At 56.8% G+C, this 16,860-nt stretch overlaps 2 protein-coding genes across 2 annotated transcripts; one reads left to right on the top strand and one right to left on the bottom strand.

The window, feature by feature from the left end:
* Positions 1-146: 146 nt before the first annotated feature.
* Positions 147-4,691, top strand: MST1 (macrophage stimulating 1). Its single transcript, XM_007955347.2, is given in 18 exon segments — positions 147-240; positions 890-1,037; positions 1,137-1,249; positions 1,329-1,443; positions 1,520-1,656; positions 1,736-1,856; positions 1,979-2,097; positions 2,273-2,441; positions 2,573-2,703; positions 2,805-2,907; positions 3,022-3,158; positions 3,242-3,277; positions 3,357-3,477; positions 3,637-3,714; positions 3,832-3,978; positions 4,060-4,166; positions 4,263-4,402; positions 4,530-4,691. Coding segments are annotated over 18 exon segments (2,178 nt in total).
* Positions 4,692-5,311: 620 nt separating this feature from the next.
* Positions 5,312-13,727, bottom strand: APEH (acylaminoacyl-peptide hydrolase). Its single transcript, XM_007955346.2, has 22 exons — positions 13,716-13,727; positions 13,508-13,640; positions 12,816-12,942; positions 12,304-12,397; positions 12,130-12,205; positions 11,877-12,040; positions 11,576-11,713; positions 11,388-11,479; positions 11,270-11,310; positions 11,064-11,185; positions 10,441-10,501; positions 9,537-9,634; positions 8,880-8,931; positions 7,968-8,056; positions 7,401-7,539; positions 6,833-6,916; positions 6,672-6,752; positions 6,223-6,311; positions 5,920-6,110; positions 5,703-5,805; positions 5,501-5,607; positions 5,312-5,417 (listed from the first exon to the last, which is right to left on the bottom strand). Exons 1-22 carry the CDS (start codon positions 13,725-13,727, stop codon positions 5,312-5,314), a joined length of 2,199 nt encoding a protein of 732 aa, XP_007953537.1.
* Between the last annotated feature and the right edge of the window lie 3,133 nt (positions 13,728-16,860).

Genomic DNA, 16,860 nt, shown 5'->3' with positions numbered 1-16,860 from the left:
CATAGGGAGGCCTCTCAGGGGTCTAGTTTTGGTAGACCCTACTCCCTCCTGCCACAGTGTCCCAGGTCAGGCTCCAGCAGGCCTGGAGTGGGGGTGTGGAGCCAGAGTCACCCAATCCCGTAGAGACAAATTTCACAACTTCCCGGATGGGGCTGTAGTGGTTCACAGTGCAGCTTCCAGCCAGGACGATGGAGTGGCTTCCACTCCTGCTGCTTCTGACGCAGTGCTCAGGTGTCCTTGGTGAGTGCCTCCCACTCTGATCCAAATTTTCCTTCAGGAGGGGGTTGTCTCTAGGCCCATCCTGCTATTTGAGCCAGAAGCTCACTTTCCTACTGGGCATGGAGCAGTGCCCATGGCCTTTTGTGTAGCAAAAGCCCCTGGAATATACATACAAACTTCCCGCCCAGGCCCTGCCAGCACTATAGCACTGAGGTAGTGTTGGGGACATACAAAAGTAGGCACAGGCAGGCAGTCACACCTCCTCAGCCTGAACTACTCCTGTAACGCAGCATGTGTCCTCATGCTGATGAGGGCCCAGACTGAATGAGTCAAGTCAGAATGCCTGGGCTGGGCAATGTGATGGGTCTGAACTTTGGCATTATCTGAGAAGATGAAGCAAGCACCATCACCCACTGCCCTCATGGAGTGCATGTGTCCAACCTGAGCCCACTGCCTGGCCCATTAAATGGGGGCATTGGTGATAACTATCACATCTGGGCTTGCTTACCCTACCGTGTGCAAGGAGCCAGCCCACAGGGTCCATCTCAGGGCCTTGGAGTTTTGGTCCTCTGTATGAACATGGACATGAGTGTGGACATGTGGATGTACTTGTATATGGATATACATGCATGCCCATCTGCCTTATGTAAACCACATGCCCATCCCACAGGGCAGCGCTCGTGGCTGAATGACTTCCAGGTGCTTCGGGGTACAGAACTGCACCATCTGCTACATGCAGTGGAGCCTGGGGCTTGGCAGGAGGATGTGGCAGATGCTGAGGAGTGTGCGGGCCGCTGTGGGCCTCTTCTAGATTGCCGGTGAGTGGCCATGAAACCTAGATAAGGCTGGGGTGGGCCTAGATAAGGATGGGACAAGGGAGCCTGAGCAGCTGGCTGACCCTGTGCCTCTCCCCTCAGGGCCTTCCACTATAATGTGAGTAGTCATGGTTGCCAACTGCTGCCATGGACCCAGTACTCATCTCACACAAGACTACAGCGTTCTGGACGCTGTGATCTCTTCCAGAAGAAAGGTGAGTGACTATGGGGGGGGGGGGGAGCAAGTGGCATCTGGGCCCCAGGCGGCCTTGACTGTCCATCTCTTGCTCCCAGACTATGTGCGGACCTGCATCATGGACAATGGGGTCAGGTATCGCGGCACTGTGGCGACTACCGCAGACGGCCTGCCCTGCCAGCACTGGAGCCACAAGTTTCCGGTTGACCACAAGTAAGACAGACATCTCCCCTCTGTCCCTGTCCAGTCCCTTCCTCGCATGGTGTTTAATGGCATACAATTCCCTCAGGTACGTGCCCACACTCCGGAATGGCCTGGAGGAGAACTTCTGCCGCAACCCTGAAGGGGATGCGGGAGGTCCTTGGTGCTACACGACAGACCCTGCTGTGCGCTTCCAGAGCTGTGGAATCAAGTCCTGCCGGGAGGGTAAGTCGCGCGGGGTCGAGCAGAAGGAAGGGACAGGCCCACGCGTCCGTCCACGAACTCACCAGTTCTGTACTTCCAGCCGCTTGCGTTTGGTGCAATGGCGAGGATTACCGCGGCACAGTGGATCGCACCGAGTCGGGACGCGAATGTCAGCGCTGGGACCTGCAGCACCCACACCCGCACCCCTTCGAGCCGAGCAAGTACGTGTGAGCAGGATCTATGGAATGGGGGCCGGGTTAGGGGACGGTCGAGCACTTCAGAGGAGGGGTGGGCGGGGTCTGAGACCCAGGGTCTCTAGTTCATGCCCTGCTACCGCCACCAGGTTCCTCGACAAAAGTCTGGAAGACAACTATTGCCGGAACCCAGACGGCTCCGAGAGGCCCTGGTGCTACACCACCGACCCGCTGATGGAGCGAGAGTTCTGCGACCTCCCCAGCTGCGGTGGGGCCCGAGGCGGGGCCTGAGAGGGCACCCGGAAAGTGTGGGGGCGTTTACTGGCTGGGGCGGGGCGTGACTCCGAGGTGGGAGGAGAGCAAATCCCAGGAGGATGGAATGGGCCGGCATCCAGTACGGGTTCGTTTCTGGTCTGGGTCCAAGCTGCTTTGGTCCATCCAAGGGTCCAATGCACAGCCTCGCCAGGAGGCGACGACATTCAACTGCTTCCGCGGGAAGGGCGAAGGCTACCGGGGTACGGCCAATACCACGGCCGCTGGCGTGCCCTGCCAGCGTTGGGATGCACAGAGCCCGCATCAGCACCGCTTTGCGCCGGAGAAATACGAGTGCAAGTGAGGTGGTGGGAGGGCGCTGAGGGTGTATCCCGCGGGTGGGCGGGAGGAGAGCGGCCCCGGGGCGGAGCCTGACGCGGGTAGGCGTGCGGGCTGGGACCCAGCCACCGCTGAGGGACGTACCTGCGCAGGGATCTTCAGGAGAACTTCTGTCGGAACCCTGACGGCTCGGAGGCGCCCTGGTGCTTCACTTCACGGCCTGGCATGCGCGTGGCCTTCTGCTACCAGATCCGGCGCTGCGCCGACGACGTACGGCCAGAGGGTGAGGCTCGGAAGGAGGGAACTAAGCAGGGTTTAGAGGCGTGGGGCCAGCCGGTGGGCCGGGAGGGGACCAGGACTGACGGCCGTTCCCACTCGCCGCAGAATGCTATCACGGCGCGGGGGAGCAGTACCAAGGCTCGGTCAGCAAGACCCGCAAGGGAGTTCCGTGCCAGCGCTGGTCCGCGGAGATGCCGCACAAGCCACAGTGAGTCGTTTGAGGCCCGCCCACCTTTGGACTGTACGCTGCGAGCTTCTTGGAGCGCAGCCCGGAGGGGGTTTGGGACGACCTGGGTATAATTTTGTGCGCCCTCTTGCCTAGGTTCTCGCCCACCTTTGCCCTGCACGCGAAATTGGAGGAAAACTACTGTCGGAACCCAGATGGGGACCGCCACGGGCCCTGGTGCTACACTATGGACCCGGGGATCCCGTTCGACTACTGTGCACTGCTGCGCTGCGGTGAGCGCCGTCGACACGCCCCCGCCGCCCCCGCCACCAGACCCTAGCGCAGGAACCGTTAACCCCGTGAACTTGTCTTTCAGTCGATGACAAGACGCCTTCCACCTTGGAGCCTCCAGGTGCGCAGTTGGGCCAGGTGCAGGTCGGATCTTTTTGCCTACCCCAGTTGAGTCTCATTTGGCCCACCCGGTCCTCCAGACCAGGTGCTTTTTGAGGAGTGCGGCCTGAGGGTGGACCGGCCCAATCAGTGGCACCACAAGCTGCGTGTGATAGGGGGCCAGCCTGGAAACTCACCCTGGACAGTTAGTGTGCGCAACCGGTGAGTCACAAATGCCCGTCTTCCCAGGAGAGGTGTCAAGGCTGTGTCTTCTGATACTATGCTAGTGGAGGATTGAAACCTTCCCCTGCCTCAGGGGTCCTAGCCAGGTGATACAGGTCCAGTATTTACCTCCTGCTCACCCCACCTCCTGGCCCCCAGGCAGGGCCAGCATTTCTGTGGAGGATCCCTAGTGAAGGAGCAGTGGGTGCTGACTGCCCGGCAGTGCTTCTATTCTTGGTGAGCTTTTCTTGGTTTAACAGTCCTACCATCTGCCTTTGTCCTCCCCCTCAGCAGCTTTACCCAGATAAGCCAACAGGTTCTCCTGGGACTGACCTATCAGGGCTTCTTTCCCAGCCACATGCCTCTCCTGGGCTATGAGGTGTGGTTGGGCATGATGTTCCTCAACCCGCAACCTGGGGAGCCAGACTTGCAACGCATCCCAGTGGCCAGGATGGTGTGTGGACCCTCAGACTCCCAGCTTGTCCTGCTCAAGCTGGAGAGGTGTGTGGAGAGGTCCAGAGAAGGTGAGGTGGGGCTGGACCTTGTGACCTCAGTCCTTGAATACTGCTATTGCTACTACAGACCTGTGACCCTGAACCAGCGTGTGGCCCTGATCTGCCTGCCACCTGAGCGGTATGTGGTGCCTCCAGGGACTAAATGTGAGATCGCAGGCTGGGGTGAAACCAAAGGTAGGAGCATGGTGTGAGAGTATGGATGGTTCTGGGCAGGCCTAGCCCTGGGTCCTGCCCAAGAACCCTCTTGGCCCCATGTCCACCCCCGCCCAGGTACAGGTAATGACATGGTCCTGAATGTGGCCTCGCTTAGAGTCATCTCCAACCAGGAGTGTAATGTCAAACACCGAGGACGTGTACGGGAGAGTGAGCTGTGTACCGCAGGCCCGCTGATCCCTGTGGGGGCATGTGAAGTGAGTGGCAAAACCTCTCGGCCAGCTCAAGGAGGGTGTGGGAAGCTGGAAATGTAACATTTCGTCCCCAAGGGAGCCAGTCTTTGCCATGGTCCAGGGTCTTCTTACCAGTTCTCCCGCCTGCCAGGGTGACTACGGGGGCCCGCTTGCCTGCCTTACTCATGATTGCTGGGTCCTGGAGGGAATTATAATCCCCAACCGAGTGTGTGCAAGGCCCCGCTGGCCAGCCATCTTTGTGCGTGTCTCCTTGTTTGTGGACTGGATTCAAAAGGTCTTGCGGCTGGGCTAGGCCTGGCTTTGGCCCCATTTGCCTTGGGGGTTGACAATCACATGCCTGTCAGACATAAAGCTACCTTTCCTCTTTACGCCTGTGCAGGGTGCTTCTTAGCCTCTGCTTCTAGGGAAAGAGTTGGCAACTCTTCACTAGGGGCTGTGTGGACAGTCTAACATGGGGACCACCTTAGCCTGCGTGTGGTGTGAGAGGCCTCGTAAGTCTCTCAGGCACACTGTTGGGGAAAAGAGTGGTGCAGACAGTTTCTACTGGTAGGGTCTGCAGCAGAGGGAGCTAACCCTGGTACAGAGTCCCAATCAGCCAGGACAGCCAGAGGCTGAGCCTCACGGCGCCTCCCCTGTCACACTGGAGATGTGGCTCCTCTTGGCTACTGCACCCACAGCCTAGAGTCTCTGAACCCAGGTTGAGGGGTGGGTTGGGGATGATTTGGTATTATATACCAATCAGCAAGAACCAGGTTCTGTGTCCTCATTTATTATGACTACATAGCCCACATTCCTCTGCCCACCTATCCACAAAATCAAGTGGAAGATGTCTCTTGCCCTTCTGTCAGGCCCTGGGGCTGTCCAAGAGTGAAATATGGCACAGGCCGAATAGCACATGTCGCGGGCAGAACTTTAGCTGCCCAAGTGTGTACGCAGCCAGAGCACAGCGTTCATGAAGCTATCTGACTCCACTTCCATCTCTGATAGTGCATGGTTGCTCTTGGGATAGAGCAGGAGCCTGTAGGGGTGAGACAGCAATGCTTGAGGTTGGGGGATCCTCCTTTGTCCACCAGCTGCCAGGGCCTGCCCTGCTAGACTCACCGGACAGGCACATTTCGGGCCTTGAGGGCACGGTAATACTCTATGCCCTGCTTGAAGGGCACACGCCGGTCCTCCTGGCCCAGCATCAGGAGCAGTGGAGTCTTCACCTGGGTGTGTGGGGAGGAGGGGAGCATAGTAGTGAGCAGAGCCCTGGACTTTGGATGGACAAGTGGCAGACAGAACAGGGAGGAGGACCACACACCTGAGGAACATATTTGATAGGTGACTTGTCCAGCATCTCAGCCCACACGCTGAGGTCTGGCAGGCAGTCACTACTGTAGGGGAAACCAGCTTCTACCACACACCTGTAAGAGATGGAGCTTATGCTGCACCAGGGTGGGCATTTGGGGCTTGGGGCCCTGCAAGGGCTTTGGAGGAGCATGGAGTAGAGGGTATGCGCCTGTGGGGTGCATACTCACCAGTCAGGGATGTCGGTGGAGCCCATCATGGAGGCAATGTTGATCACAGGGTTCCGAGCCACACAGGCACTGTAGGTCTCTGGGTACTGACCAATCAGGTGGCAGGAGAGGAAGCCACCATGGGAGCCTCCCATAAGGGACACACGATGTGCATCAAAGTGCTCCTGCTGGAGTACCTGCTCCACTGCAAACTGCAGGATGGGGTGCAGCATGCTGCAGGGTAGCTGCCTGACCAGATGGACGGAGCTACACTCTGATAACCTAACTTCCAGCCTATCTCCTCCAGCCTCAGCCCCTACTTACCTGGACATCCTTCACATCCTGGTGGCCCACGTTGCCTGGGAGGGAGAGGATACTGTCCTGGCCAAAGCCTGTGGATCCACGATAGTTCACTAGAGGGCAGGGAGGGACCAGACAGGGTGGTCAGTGACATTCCTGGCCCCCTGGATACCCACCTATCTGTGAGGTACACCCTGGGACACAGTGTACCATAGATCGTCAAGGGGAAGTGGTCAAGAGATGTAAGGCTATTGCCTAGTGACCATGGCACCCTCTCCATGAAGTCCTGAGTTGGTCTACATTATTTTCACACTGTGGTGCCAGAGGCTGTGCCAGGACAGTTTATGGTAGTGGTTAACAGCTCTAAGCTACAGAAAGGCCTGGAGATGAGGTTGGCACCCATGGTGCTTATATGAAGCAAATGGCAAACCACCCACCCACCATCCCAACACAGCCTTACACTGTTCACTCACCTAGCAGCACTGCAAAGCCCATCTTGCAAAGCAGGGCTGGGAAGAGCATCCAGGCAGTGACAAAGGATGAATGGGGCCCCCCTGCAAAACAGGAGCAGAGGGTGAAAGGGCCAGCTAGGAGGGGCAGTGGGAGGGCAGGGGCTCTTGGGCCAGATGCCTACCGTGGGGCATGACCACCATGGGGACCTGGGTCTTATCAGGAGGGTCTCTGGGCTGCAGAAGGATTGCTTCAAAGTCAAGGCCAGCTGCAGGGAAAATGCAGTGGTCAACAGAGACAGTGCTACCACCCAGGGGCTTCCTCAGCCAAGGCCTTAGCTGTAGCTGCAGGTCTGGGGCTGACCTGAGACGTAGAGACCGGGCCAAGGTAGCCCACACTGTGACAGATAGACCCTGGGAGACTCACATTCCTCCTGCCCCAGACAGGGAGCCTCAGTCTTTGCAGGGACAGCATTCTGGATGAGATGTGGTCACAGAAGCCTGTGTAAGGCCTGTCTTCTTGGGACCTTGGTTTTTCCAGCACAGATGAACTGGCCTGGTGGTGCCCAGCTCTGATACTCAGAGCACTTCCTCAGATGCCTGGACATGAGTGCCCACAAGAGGGACAGAAAACCTCTTAAAGGTGATCCCAGGAAAGCCCATAATGTAAGATGTGAAACTGGAAAGGTCACAGAAGATGCTGTGTGCTGGGGAACCTGAAGGGGGCGTCCCTGTGCCCCTGGCCCAGCTCACCATACTGCACATTCTCTTGCTCTGGGGGTGGCTGCAGAACCCGGATGCCCCAGTGGATGTCGGGAATGGGCTCGGCCTCCTCCAGGGGCACCCAAAACACCGACTGCTCCTTCCCCGCAGGAGGCAGGAACCCAACTTTCTGTTAAGGGGAAGGAGTGTGTTACCTGTGACCTGCCTGCCTCCCTGCCCTTCTACCTCTGCCAAGGGTAAGCAGTGGGCAGCTCTTACCACCTTCGCAGGGCAGAGCACAGCCTCCTGCTATGAGCCAGTATACACAAAAGTACTCAAAACACACATACCTCGCTCCTCAGCTTCTACGCTCTATCTCCCCAGGCCCTACAATGACAGAGATCTGGACATTTCCCCAGGCAACCTTATTCTGTATAGAGCAGATCCTAGCTGAGGACTTCCTCCCTGAGTGCCAGACCCCTGTGGACCAGGCTGGGCTGGACCCTTGTCTTGGTCTCTCTACATGCTAACCAGCCATAGTCAGACTGGGGGCAGCTTGCCATCTGGGGGCTCTGCATGGAATCCCTGCCTCCTGGTCCTGGGTTCACCAATACTCACCAGGCTTGGAGGCTGGCTGGGTGTGGAGAACTGTGCCACCATGAGGTCTCGGTCAATTGTGAGAAGTTTCCAGCTTCCAGGTGGCTCCCCTGGAGAAGGCAGATGCCACTAAGCACTTGTCAAGGGTCACTACCTTTCCTATCCCCTACCCGCAGAGTCTCTGAGTCCCAGGCTAGAGAATTTATGGCAGGTACCCCTTCTACCTTGGGGAGCTAAAGGATACCTCTCACAAACACCAAACTACACACGGCCCCGGGTGAACCTCCTGCTCAGTTCCTCCTTCATCTGGCTGATGCTGGCTGTGCTCTACCACTGGGGCATGGGGACACACCGGACCTCAAGGATTGAAGTCTACAGGGGTGGCAGCTGGGCTCACAGGGCTGGAGGGGTGGTGCTGACTCTGAGCCATGGGATCCATGGAGATCCTTAAGCAGGGGCTATGAATTGATGAGCTGCAGGTGTGAAGCAATTCTTTGGAAGCTTTGCGGAGGGGTGGGCAGGCAGTCAGGACAGGTAAAGGACTCAAAAGATATTTCAGGGGCAGAATCACGAGGCCCGGGGATGAGGAAGATGGGGGAGCCAACAGAACAGAGAGCCAACAGGGCTCTCAGGAGCCCTGAGGTGGCAGAGCTGTCTCTGCCTGAGGTGGGGCACCCTAAAGGCTTGGGGAGGGGAAGGGACAACTCTGGCAGATCTTGACCAGAAGACTTTATAGGAATAGTTTTAGGAGAGGCGGTGAGCACTGAAGGGCAATGACGTAGGAGAGGTCTTTTGGTGGCTGGATAAGGGTCCCGCCAGGGCAGGGCTTCAGGAGACTGTCAGTAAACGCTGTGAACAGTCACTATCACAGAGTGGCTGGGAGTGCTCATACTACTGCCTCACGTGCTCGTACGCCTCACTCGCCCTGCTCACCAGCGGTCAGAGAAGTAACGCTGCCCATCTGGGTGTCCACAGCAAAAAGGTCCTGCAGCAGAAGAGGCCATGTGTGGCACCTCATTCAAGAACCTGAGCTTTGTGGGTTCTCTCACCTTCTCTCTGCCCTCTTAGGAACCCCTCCTGGGCCCAGGCCTAGGCTGTGGGCAGCTATGGCCGTGGTAACTCAGTGCAATTCAGATCTCAGCCCCATCCAACCTACTGAGTGACCTTGGGCAAGGTACAGAATGCTTTTTGAGCTGGTGTGAGGACCAAGTGTTCCCATACCCAAAAGGCACACTGTGAGTGCCCCTCTCTATCCTTGAGGGACAGACTCAGTCTCATCTCTATCAGTTGCCTTTACAGGGCAGTCAGTGGCCTATCCTGGTGACAGTCCCCATCTTTTCCAGCTGGAATTACCTGGGAGTGGTTATACTTCTGCCTCAGAAAAAAAGACCAAAGAGTCTATTGGAGGCACCAGGGCAGCCAGCCTTCTAAAAAAGGGAGTCCAGAACAGGGCCAGCCAGAGTCTTAAGGCGATGGTGGGACCTTGTGGCTGGGCACTCACCCAGGGGCGTGTCTGTGCTATGCCCCAGCGGCCTCGGGCTGCTAGAGGATGTCATGGGAATGCCTTGCAACAGAGTCAGGGCCTCTTACCTGCCGGCTGCGCTGAGCTGAGTCAAAGACCACTCTCTGGTTGTCAGCCGACCAGCATCCCAGAGGCAGCAGGCTGCAGTAGATTCCAGAGAAGTCCTCTGCAAAGATGGGAGGGCTGGGGGCCACATCCAGGAGTGGAGGCTTGGGAGTTCCTCAAGCCTATGAGGCTGGCATTGCTGTTGGGGAATTCACCCAGGGCCCCTGCTCAGGCACCAACCAGTTATAGACCTGCAGCTTATGGTGGAAAGGCAATCCCACACATGGGGATATCCTTGGTGGTAAGAAGCTTCCCAAGGAAAGGGCTGAGGGGCAGAGGCCTCCCCAGAAGAGAAATGGCCTGAGAAACTTAGAGTTTCACATCCTTGGGATAGTCCAGAGTCCTAAGCAGAACTGTGAGCACCTAGGACTGTGGCTAAAGCCTGCAGACCAAGAGCCACCTTCCCAGAGACCCTGCTGACCAAGGGCTTGGCATGAACAAAGGCTGCTGGGGTGGGGAAAATAATGGAGTGCTCTTGGACCTAGAGCTTGTCAAGTAGGATATTCCAACCTAGTGTCCTTCTGAGACCCACTAAAGGACCAGTAGCTTTAACCAACCACTGGAAAAACAAGAAAAACCTAACATGAGCTGCAGCACAGGTATGAAATCATACAAATCTCCACCCAGCTTGGACCGCTCTGATCTCAGCTTTGGTCCAGCCAACTCCTTTCTGTAAGAACTGTTCCCTGTGGTGATGACCCTATTCCCTGTCAGGGCTGGATATGGGGTCAGCCAGGCAGTGAGGGAAGGAGCCCAGAAGGATGCCAGGAAGCAACAGTTAAAGTGCTGGCCTCAGCATGGAAGAAGCAGATGGCAAGAAAATATGGAGCTGCAGGCTCTACTACACCCATCCAGCTGTACCCTTACCTCCTAGCTGCCGAGGCACGATGTCCACCACCACTGAGGTGACCTTGGTGTACCAGTCATACTGTGAGAGAGAAGATGGTGAGGAATACCAGAGGACCAGCAGTGCCCTCAGCACAGAGCTCTGCATCTGTCCCCATTTCTGATAGTCTCAGGGGAGGGAGGGGAGGATCTGAGACTTGAGAGAATTGAACTTGATGTACCTTCTTTCTGGTGGCTGGACCAAATGCCCACAGGGGCTTAGCTTAGGGACCTGGAGCTTTTCTTGGGCAGGGAGACTAGGATACTATACCACCAATAGCCAATGAGTCTATTCCAACTCATGGTGAACCCATGTGTTTAACTCCCCACTATATCCCAGCCCCTTGCACAGAGATATCAATGGGAGGGGCATTTCTGCAGACCTAGGAGGCGCTCGAGGCCATGAGCCGTGACAGCACAAAGCCCCCATGCTAATGCTTTCAGCCCCTAGGCCCTGGCTGGAAAGAACAGGTAGAGCTCACACCAGCATGCATCCAGGACAGGAGAACATTCACTGAGGCCTATGTGAAGAGGACGGTGGCCCTTCAGCTCTCATTTGACTACCCTCCTCTCGCTAGCACTGCCCCCATCAACCTTCAGCTTACCAGGCACAGCTGGCTACACTGATGATGCGGAATCAGAGATGGGTATCGTAGGTAGACAATGCGACATTGATCTGGGCTCAGCCGGGGAGAAGAGACAGCCAGGGATTCATCTGAGAGTAGTTCTGGGCCAAATGGAAACATGAGCATCACACAGGCTGGCAGGGTCAGAGTGTGCCAACAATGGTCATGTGGTCCCAGTCACTTACCGCACTTCCCCTCGATAAGGTCCACATAGTACAGGGCTGACCTGGAACCACCAGAGAGACAGTCAACTTGAAGACCAGCCTGGGCTGCTGGGTCTCCCACTCTGCCCCTCTTCCTCACCTGCGGTTGGTGCAGAAGCGGATGCCCAGCCGGAAGGGCTCATGCCACCAGCCCACAAACACCACACCTGTGTCCCCAGGGGCCCAAAATGCCTGCAAACAAGACCACGGGGCAGGTATCAGCAGGGGTAAGTAGCACAGGCAGGGCCCTCAGGCTCCAGGAGTTATGGGGGCCAAGTTGGCACTGACCTGTCCAGGGGACACGTTCTCTGGGACCCCCTCGAGCACAGAGATGTTGCCGCTCTCAACATCCAGCACACAGAGGACAGGGGTGCTTTTGGAAACCATGTTTTCTCCCCAGTCTTCATAAAACACAAACTGATCCCCCTGAGAATACGAGATACTCAATGCCCAGAGCTGTCTGTAAGGCCCAGCCCTGCTGGTAAAAGCTAGTGCATCCCCTGTTCTGACAGGTGGTTTGGGCAGGGAGCACACTGAGCCCCAGGGCTGCCCTGCAGGGCCTGCATGGACTGGCCATGGCCATGAGCACCTTGATGGCCTGGTCTGGCTTCTTCAGCCTGGCCATATCATCAACACTGGCACTGACATCCAAAGCTTTGGTCTGAAAGAAGGACTCAGTCTTGGGACGCTTCTTCTCTGCCACATACAACAAGTGTGTCTCCGAGTGTGACCAGGATAAGCAGCCAAAGCAGTCTGGGTGAAGGGAGGGCCAATCAGGGGGAGTCCAGGGTTCTGGCTGTCCCTCCTGTCCACCCTGCCTGCTCACCAGCCAGCTGCCTCACCATCCTCATACACGGGCCCATGTTTCTCCAGCGCCGAAAGGTTGAAGCTCTTAAGCTTCCGGTTCTTCTCCCAGACCTGAGAATATTTAGGTGTCAGACTGCCCCACCACTAACAGAGCCTTATTTGTGGGGCTGAGCCTCTAGTTGTCTACCCCCGACAGCATGCAGACTCACTTCCAGGAACTGCTTCTCTTCCCCAGGGCCTGGGCCGCCAGCCTTGCGCAGCACAGCTTTCATGGTGCCCAAGGGAGATTCTCGGCTCAAAAGTCTGGGAACAAAGTGCATCAGGTAGGGATTCCCTCTCACCAACAGCCCTGTCCAGACCTCTCAATGGCCATAATCTCTTAGACAAGATTCTTGAGGCTTTGGTCTCATACCAGCCCTGTGCCCGCCCCCCACCCCCACCCCACCATGGCAGCTGGCCTTGCCTCTCCTTCCTAGGGCAGGGGATCTACCCTCCCTGGCCTCCCCTGCCTTCGTGCACTCTAGTGCAGCTCTGAGTTTGGAGCAAGCCTCCAGTGCTTATCAAGCCATGTTAACAGAGGCCACATGAACTCTGTGACGGCAAAAACCTGGTTCCGGGCTTCTGTTCAGCACCTTGCCTGCACGAGAGCACATGGTGGGCATTTGTAAAAGGCTTCCACATGGCTGTGGCCTTGTCCACAAGTTTCCTCCCTTGCACTTACTCTCCCCGGGTCTCCACGCTGTTGCCTGCAGGCCCTGCAAACACCACTGAGTCCCCATCATGGAACACCAGATACTGACGGCAGAATCGGATGTTCTCCATGCGTTCAAGGTCCCTCTGGGTCCACTCTGTGAGAGGAGGCCTGAGACTGCTCAACTTGGCCAGTCTTGGCCACAGCCCCCCACCCAGGAAGGCCCAGCTCCACCTCCCCCAATCTGTCTGGGTGCAGACCAGACAACCTTTTATACAGTCCAAGTCCGGGACCCCAAGACCTGAGCTGACAGTCTACTGCAGAAAACCCTCTACTGCTCCCAGCATCCACCCAGGATCCTGAGGGTAGCCTGGCTGCCTCAAGTGCAGGCCCCAGACCCACCCATGCCCCATGTGTTTGGGAGGGTGGAGAGCCTTACAAGGTCCACATGCCCACAGCTTGAACTCAGGTCCAAGTTCTATTCCCACAACCCTTGTGCATACTCTAAGGGCCCCGCTAACAAGCGTTCCACACACTCTCTATACATCTGTGTACACAAGCCAGTAACACCTCCCTATCTCCACAACTCCCCAAACCCCATATTCCTATAGTACCCGCACACCCCTTCAAATAGTGTGCCCTCCACACTCCCGCCCTCTCCAAGCCACTACAAGGTGCTAGAGTGAGCCCGCTACCCCGATCGCCCCCAACAACACACACACCAGTGTGCACCGTCCTGTAGAGGCCCCCGTACTGCGTGGTGACCTCCGGGCCCAGGCAAGCGGCGCTCAACGAGGCCTGGCGGCTAAGGGCCCGGTACAGCGCCGCCGCCTCCTCGGGCTCACTCAGCAGCACCTGCGCAGGGGACACACCAGGGTCAGGCCCGGTCCGGGGTGCGGCAACCACGGGCACCGCGAGCCGAGCCCTCACCTGCCGCTCCATGGTTGCCGCTCGGCCCCCACGGCTACGCGGGGAGCGAAGTCGTCCGGAAGTGCGACTTTGGGGGGCGGAGCCTACGGAGGACGGCCAGCTTCCGCCACGGACGCTCGGCGGAGAGCTGTGAGGGGCGGGGCCTTCAACGAATTGGCGTAGGCCGTTGGCAGGGAGGCGAGGCCTTTATGCTAAGGAAGCAAAGCTCGCGAGGGAGATGTCAAAGCTTTTGACTCAGGAGGACTGGAGGGGAGGGGACAGCGAGGAAGAAGCGGGCCCTTTTAGCGGCAGACTAGGCTGGCGAGAGGCGGGATTTCTGGACTCGAGGAGACGGGGTGATCCTGTGGAAGGGGGATGCAGGAGCGGGTCAGGAAGGGACTGATCTGTGAACAGAATGAAAGGGCTTCTGTGAGAGGGCCTATGTGAGAAGGGGGTGAGCCTTTCTAACCAGACTGTTAAGACGAGAGAAGAGAAGTCGGACCCGAGTGGGCCATGAGCATCCAAGAGCGGAGTACAAAGGAATGCGGACCAATGAACAGCTGAGAATGAGAGGCGGGGCAGGGCGGGGCGGGGTATATGCGGGGTGGGGAGGAGGAACGAGGCTGAGGTCCGTCCCAGCGTCAGTCTCGCGCGGTTCTAGGGTGGACTGTAGGGCCCCTCCCAGTCTACTGCCCCACGGTTGGGCAAACATTCTCTGGGCTGGGCAGGGCCCTGCTCTGGAAGGGCTGCCAGGCGGATGGGGAGAGAATGGCCTTGGTCAGCTCTGGGCGGGGCGCACAGAGCTGAGCCCTGGGGTGCAGTGCAAAGAGGGGCGGGTGCCACGCTTTCCCCGCGTTGCCTGGGTTATCGGCCACCAGGCTGGCCTCGAGAACTATCTGTTTCCGCAGCCCTCACCTGCCTCTGTCAGTGGCGCCAGACTGGGATGGTGAGCAGGTGGACTTTTGCCTGCCTCCTCAGGCCTCAGCCCAGGCTCTTGGGTGCACCAAGAACAAGGTAGCTTACTATGGGAAGAACAACCTGGGCAGGCCAAGAAGTCCTGAACATGGTGCAGGACTGGGTGGGCTACTGGGGCAGTGGAGGTCCAGACAGAGCTCCAGGAGAGGCCAGGCAGCAGTCAGGCTAGCAGGGCTGTACCCTCCATCTTCTCTGAGCCTGGCTGGCCTTCCACACTTCCAGCACTACCTGCACCACACCTTGCCTTTCATGTGTCTGGCCTTCCCCTTCCTCATCAACCACCTTGGATTAGTTAAATAAAAACAGTCCCCACTTTCTGAAGCCACTTGCATTTGTTTATAAGCATCCAATGTGTTCAGGACTGTGTCCCCACAAGTCCAACCTTGAAACAGAGTGACTTGGGCCACCAACCTGGGCGGAAGGGTTGGAAACTAGGATGCTCAACAGTTTTGTTCAGAATAGGAAAACTGGGAATATGGTGCCTGTTCCTCAGAGTGTATACAGTGGACTGCCTATAAAGTCGTGGTGCATCCTCTTTGGAGTCTGGGCATTGGAGGATGACCATGTAAGTACTTGGAATAAACACCTAGAAACAAGTTAAAGGCTAGAAAACAGGAGGTGTTACACCTTTCTGCTTCTGTTTAAAATGAAATAGAAAAATACAAACAAGAAAGGAAGGACAGGAATCAAGATATGAACTCAGGAGAGAGCTTGAGGTGAGGCTGATATTCTTTTTGCTTGTGTGTAATTTTTTTTTTTTAAAGTTTTCTAGCAACTCTAGTAAGGAGGTATGTTCCTCTCTCCAGGGAAGGACTTAGGTCTTGGTTTAGAGTTTGAGACTTGGAGTATGCAGAGCCAGGCCTGGAGGGCAGACAGGTGTAGCGGTTGTTGGCAGCTCCATGGAGTAGCACCTACTCTTTTGCTTCTCTAACCTCAGTAACCTCTGTGTGGAGCCTGGACACCTATAGGCAATGGAGGCACCACCCTACAACCGCCCCGCTGTGAGCCACTCCCTCCAGGTCCAAATTTGGAACCTTCCCTTGGGCACCTCTGTGAGGGCACACCATCTAGACAGTTTGGTGAGGATGCAGCCCCGGCTGTGCCAGTACTGCTGCAACTTTGCCCTTCCATTCTTTTCCTTTTAATCTTGAACAGACAGGACTGTCACAGATTTGGGGATTTGCTCCTTGGTCTCGAAGGCCCCTCACTGAGGAATAAGCCTTTCCATTTCAGAAAACACCCCAGAAGCAGTCTGTAGGTCGTTTATATCAAGTCCTTTTATTCTGATACCACAGAATTACCTTGTCACAATACAGGGGGAGGGACACTGAAGTACCACGAGTTCTCACAGAGCACAGAAGGATGGCACACAATTCACAAGGTCATGTGGAGGACTCGGGTCATTGCACTTACAACTGTAAACTTGTTGGTTTGACTTTGTACAGCACTCTTCCCCCCTCAAATAAAGAAGGAGAGAAGGAAAGAAAGGGAGGTAGGGAAGGAGGGAGGAGGGAAGGGGAAGCAAAAACAAGACATGGAAGCTAGCAGGGGAAAGGCATTGGCCTGCCACTACTCTCCAGGGCACTGCATTTGGAGAGAAGGAGCTGGTTTGATCCCAGAGGCTAACTGAGGCAGACACGCACACATACACATTCACACACATGTTCATGTGCACACACAATGTCTCATGACTTCCACGGCTCTCCAGTGCCACCCCAGTGCACATGGCAGCAGGGCTGCTGGTACTCTGGGAGGCAGGGATGGCATCTCCAGGGAGTTTCAGAGATTTGGCCTGTCCTCCTGACCCTGTCGGAGTCCATGCTGACGAGTATTTACAGCACAAGGGGGTGGTGGGTGAGGGGGCAGGAGAGGAGCCAACAGGGCAGGACTGTATTGCCATGGCAAAGAACCTGCCTGAAAAACCCCACAGGTTACAGAAGACAGGCCATAGTTGCTGCCACTGCTGCCCTATCATGGTGGCTCTAAGACCATGTATTCTGCCCAAGGGCTCAGGGCAAGGGCTGGCTGTAAAGTGAGTACACTAGGCCTGGAAGTGGGCAGGGGAGGAAATGCCCTTGCTCATGATCCTGGAGGAGGGTATGAAGAAGGCCTGGCCCACATCCCAGAGGTGGATGCCCATTTGGAGAGGTGCCTATTGCTCCCCACTGCCCAAGGCACCAAATGCTGGTCC

Source organism: Orycteropus afer, unplaced genomic scaffold (genome assembly GCF_000298275.1).
Source record: "Orycteropus afer afer isolate SDZICR_OR568_19922 unplaced genomic scaffold, OryAfe1.0 scaffold00498, whole genome shotgun sequence".
Classification (NCBI taxonomy): Eukaryota; Metazoa; Chordata; class Mammalia; order Tubulidentata; family Orycteropodidae; genus Orycteropus; species Orycteropus afer.
The sequence above is the reverse complement of the archived record's forward strand: the minus strand, read 5'-3'. Positions and strand labels throughout refer to the sequence as shown.

Coding starts and splice junctions, on each gene's coding strand:
- APEH (XM_007955346.2), bottom strand. Junction 10,502..11,063: donor AGTGTAGCCAGCTGTGCCTG/GTAAGCTGAAGG, acceptor TCTCTCTCACAG/TATGACTGGTACACCAAGGT. Junction 8,932..9,536: donor CAGCTCAGCGCAGCCGGCAG/GTAAGAGGCCCT, acceptor CTTCTGCTGCAG/GACCTTTTTGCTGTGGACAC.